Here is a 4,806-nt window from a genome sequence, read left to right as displayed (position 1 = left end):
CAGTGGTGGTGGTCGCGAGTTGCTGCAGGTTGCTGTAGGTGGTGCGGTGGTCGCGTCGGGAGTTGCTGCAGGTGGTGGTGTCGCGTTGCTGCAAGTGGGGCGTCGCGGTGGTGCGTTGCGGAGGTCGCATCGGGAGTTGCTGCAGGTGGTGGTGTCGCGTTGCTGCAGGTGGGGCGTCGCGGTGGTGCGTTGCGGAGGTCGCGTCGGAGTGTTCGCGACTCGTGGGTTGTTGCAGGTGGGGCGTCGCGGTGGTGCGTTGCGGTGGTGCGTTGCTGCTCATCATATAAGGTTAGAGTTTGGTGGTGTGAAATTAGGGTAGGAAAGGGAAGGGATTATTAGGGTTCTGTTTTTTTTTAATTGGCTGCAGAATGGACTGTTTTTTAATTGAGAATAGTTGCTGGTTGCCCTGCACTTTTGTTTTTTTTTTACAGAAATTGAATTTGGAGGAGCAGTATTTTTGTTAAGAAATGTCTGGGAGTGGATCAAATTCAAGTGAGCTCAATAGAACTACATCTGCATCTTCTAATAGAAGTAAAAATGCTCCAGGAAATAGAACTGATGTTGGATGGAAGCATGGGATAGATATTAATGGCAATGGTAAAAAAGTGAAGTGTAGTTATTGTTCAAAGACTATGAGTGGAGGAATCTTTAGGTTCAAACATCATCTGGCTGGAACTAGGGAGGACTCTGAACCTTGTTGTTCTGTTCCAGAAGAAATAAGAGATTTGATGATAAAAATTGTTGCAGAAGCTAAGCAAGCCTCTTTGAAAAAAAGAAAGTTAAATATAATTGATGAAGACCAAGGATGTGAGGGGCTTGAAGAAAGACAACATATATTTGGTTCTAAAGGAAAAGAAAAAGTTGGTAGTAAGGGGGCAGTTCAAGCTACCATAAATCAAATGATGAAGAAAGGTTATAAAGAAGAAGTGGATGCTCAAGTTGCTGAATTTTTTTACACAAGTGCCATTCCGTTTAATGTAATTAAAAATCCAGCTTTTACAAAGATGTGTGAAATGATTGGAAAATATGGAGCTGGCTATAAACCTCCATCTTATCATGATATTAGAGAAAAACTATTGAAGCAAGCAATTGACAAAACTGATTTAGTGCTTCAAGAATACAAGGAAGAGTGGAAGAAAACAGGTTGCACAATCATGTCTGATGGGTGGACAGATAAAAAGAGGCGTTCTATTTGCAACTTCTTGGTAAATAGTCCTAAAGGGACTGTTTTTATGTATTCATTGGACACCTCGGACATATCAAAAACTGCAGATAAAGTTTTTAAGATGCTGGATGATGTTGTTGAATTAGTTGGAGAAGAAAATGTGGTACAAGTGGTGACTGCTGCAAATTTCAAGGCAGCTGGAGAGTTGTTGATGCAAAAAAGAGAGCATTTGTATTGGACCCCATGTGCTGCCCACTGCATTGATTTGATTTTTGAAGATTTTGAAAAGAAGTTGAAGGTCCATGAGCTTACTATCAAGAAAGGAAGAAAGATCACCACTTATATTTATGGCAGATCAATGCTAATCAGCATGTTGAAGAAGTTCACAAAAGAAAGAGACTTGATAAGACCGGGTGTAACTAGATTTGCCACCGCTTATTTAACTCTAGGTTGTCTTCATGAACTGAAAGCCTCATTATTGACCATGTTCAGTTTTGAAGAATGGAAAACAAGTAAATTTGGAACTTCACAAGAGGGGAAAAAGGTTGAAAATATGATATTAGACAACCGATTTTGGAAGAATATCTCCACGTGCCTCAAAGTTGCTGCCCCTCTTATGGTGGTCCTAAGATTGGTGGATTCAGATGCAAAACCTGCAATGGGTTGCATATATGAAGAGATGGATCGTGCAAAGGAGAAGATTAAGAACAATTTTAATCATATTAAGAAAAGGTAAAATTTTTATAGCTTTTCTCTTTAAAAATTTAATTACTCCTTCTTCTTCTATTACTTATATGATAGTTGGTTGGTTGATATTGATTACTATTGAATGAATGTATGTAGCTATGAAGAGGTTTGGCAAATAATTGATGCAAGATGGGATAATCAACTTCATAGGCCTCTGCATGCAGCTGCATACTATCTTAATCCACAATTCCATTATGAACCTGAGTTTAGATCTGATGATCCTGAGGTGAAAGAAGGCTTGTATACATCCATGAGAAGATTGGTTAAGGATGCTGCTGAAAGAAGGATAATTAATGTGCAACTTGTTGAGTATCATTTTGGTAGAGGAGCCTTTGCAATGGATGACGCAAAGGAAAGTAGAAAAACAATACTTCCTGGAGAATGGTGGGAGATGTTTGGGTATAGAACTCCTGAGTTGAAGAGGTTTGCTATCCGAATTCTAAGCTTGACTTGTAGCTCTTCTGGATGTGAGCGAAATTGGAGCTCATTTGAAATGGTAATTGAAGTTATTTATAATTTCTTTATTTAGTTTTATATGGTTAGTTACTAAATTTCCTATTTAATATAGGTTCATACAAAGAGAAGAAACCGTTTGCATCAGAAAAAGATGAATGATTTGGTGTATGTCATGTACAACTTGAAGTTGAGTAATAAGCAAATTAGAAAAACAGTTGCTCTTCCCTTTGATGATATTCAATCAGATGATGAATGGATAACTGAAGAGGGAGATAATATTGATGAGATTGATCAAGTTCAAGATGCAAATGTTCACTTAAATCCGGCAATAACAGTTCCAACTCTAGATGCATTTGATCTTGAAAATTTGACTTTTGATGTCAATGTGGATGAAGATGAAGATGAAGATGGAGATGATGATGGAGATGATGGAGATGATATCATTAGAGGATTGGACATGGAAATTTGAATTTCTAATTATTTAATTTCTATGACTTGAATTGAACAATTTAACTTTTGTAGTATTTGTATGACCTTCTTTATTTGAGACTTTGAAGTTAGATGATTTGGTATATTATTAATTCTCATTCAGGACTAAATGTAGTTATTTACACTATTTTTTTTTTTAATATGAAAGTAGACTCTTACGAGTCTACGAGTCGAGTCTACGGAGCTCCCACGAGTCTACGTAGACTCGCGAGTTTGACAACCATGGAGGAGACGGATGGTTTCTTAAAGAAGTTGAATGGAATATAGGTTGTGGAGACAAAGTAAAGTTCTGGGAAGATGTATGGATTGGGAATTCTAACCTTAAATCTATATACCCCAGACTGTATTCTCTGTCTTTGAATCAGGGGCAAAAGGTAGAAGAGGTTGGAAATTGGGAGGATTCGGTATGTCGATGGTGCTTAAGATGGAGGCGTGCAAGATTTGAATGGGAATCTAAGTTGGAAGAAGAACTAATGACCTACCTAGCCACGACCAAGTTGTGTAAAGAAGAGAAGGATGTCCAAGTGTGGGGAAATGATGAAATAAGGTGCTTCTCCGTGAATTCTGCTTATAAATGCTTGGCCAAACAAGGAAGTGGTCCACAATATGATGTGTTTAAATACCTTTGGAAGGCCAAAGCATTCCCAAGTGTGGTGTCTACAACATGGAGAGTCTTGACGGATAGTTTACCAACTAGAGAGCGCTTGGGTAGGAGAGGGGTGACTATGAACACTTCTGTATGTGCCTTATGTCAGATCAAGGAAGAATCCTGCCAGCATCTTTTCCTGGAGTGTAAACATGCCACGAGCGTCTGGATCATGTGCTACAAATGGTTTGGTATCCTGTTTGTCCAACATAAGGACATAAAATCCCACTTTGAGAGCTTCCACCTATCCCAGGTTAGTAATAAACAAAATATGGTTTGGAAAGGGGTTTGGACAGCAGCTGTTAGGTGTATCTGGGATCAAAGGAATGCGGTGGTGTTTAAGCAAGGTGTAGTAGATGCGGAAGAGATGTTTCAAAAGGCTCAAATTAAATCCTGGCTATGGATGAAGCACAAATCAATCTCTTTTAATTACTCCCTTGTGGATTGAATTCTGAATCCAATGATCTGCATTAAAAGCTTCAAGTGAGTGGGGTAGGAAGGCGTTTTGCCAAGGCGAGGAAGGTGGGAGGTGCTGCAGGTGGGCGTGGAGTGATCTAATGTTGGGGAGGATGAAGGAAAGAAGTCGATGTGAGGGTGATGCAGTAGAAGTTTTGCTCCACCGAGTTAGAAGATGTATTACTCTCAATTTCATGTAGGAACTCACAGAATGGTGCCGAATCTTTGGTGAACCCGAGGGAGTAGGGTGGATGAAGAACAAAGAAGTTGGTTTGTGTAGATGAAGCAGAAGTTGAATACGTTGTAGTTTATACATCTAATAGATGTTGTGCATAGAAGCTCTTGATACCAAGGTTAGTAAAACAAATATGGCTTGGATTCTGGCCAATTCTGACCCAGTTTGTGAGAACCAGTCAAGATTTCTGTCACTGCAGCAACTTGTAATTGGGTGAGGTGGTCTATAAAAGGAGTGGGCTTTTGGACAGGTTCTGTATGGTGCAAGGTAATGAATTTGTGCTGAATTATGATCTGCAACTTTAACCCAAAGTTGTGTGACCCTCAAGTCAATTCTATTGGGAGGCTGTTTTTGCTCTGGTGGGAAGTACGGGCCAGTCTCGTAACAATAAGGGAGTCTCTAGTAGACTTAGGCAGGGTATTATGGGACTGCAACAGAGGTCACGCAATCAAGGAGCAGCACCTACAAGGTGTTGTACTGTGGCAATAAAAGAAGTGTTATAGGGGAGGATGGAGCGCGGAACAAGGCATCTAGCAAGGAACGAGTGTCAAACCTCTGTATTGAGCATGGTGGTTGGATGCTGAGGAGTTCGGTGTGCAGATGCTGTCCTGT

The 4,806-nt window shown here is 40.1% G+C and overlaps 1 protein-coding gene across 1 annotated transcript; it reads left to right on the top strand.

The window, feature by feature from the left end:
* The first annotated feature begins 324 nt into the window (after window positions 1-324).
* LOC137810571 (uncharacterized) lies at window positions 325-2,938 on the top strand. Its single transcript, XM_068611913.2, has 3 exons — window positions 325-1,897; window positions 2,009-2,408; window positions 2,481-2,938. Exons 1-3 carry the CDS (start codon window positions 468-470, stop codon window positions 2,835-2,837), a joined length of 2,187 nt encoding a protein of 728 aa, XP_068468014.1. The 5' UTR covers window positions 325-467; the 3' UTR covers window positions 2,838-2,938.
* Window positions 2,939-4,806: the final 1,868 nt, after the last annotated feature.

Source organism: Phaseolus vulgaris, chromosome 2 (assembly GCF_051622355.1).
Source record: "Phaseolus vulgaris cultivar YP4 chromosome 2, ASM5162235v1, whole genome shotgun sequence".
Taxonomy (NCBI): Eukaryota; Viridiplantae; Streptophyta; class Magnoliopsida; order Fabales; family Fabaceae; genus Phaseolus; species Phaseolus vulgaris.
Note: the sequence above shows the minus strand (reverse complement) of the source record. Positions and strands in the feature narration are given on the sequence as shown.

Bases quoted from the DNA above. Each gene is read 5' to 3' on its own strand.
- LOC137810571 (XM_068611913.2), top strand. From the start codon at position 468: ATGTCTGGGAGTGGATCAAATTCAAGTGAGCTCAATAGAACTACATCT. The intron at 1,898-2,008 runs GTAAAATTTTTA...GAATGTATGTAG, and splicing joins TTTAATCATATTAAGAAAAG to CTATGAAGAGGTTTGGCAAA. The intron at 2,409-2,480 runs GTAATTGAAGTT...TATTTAATATAG, and splicing joins ATTGGAGCTCATTTGAAATG to GTTCATACAAAGAGAAGAAA.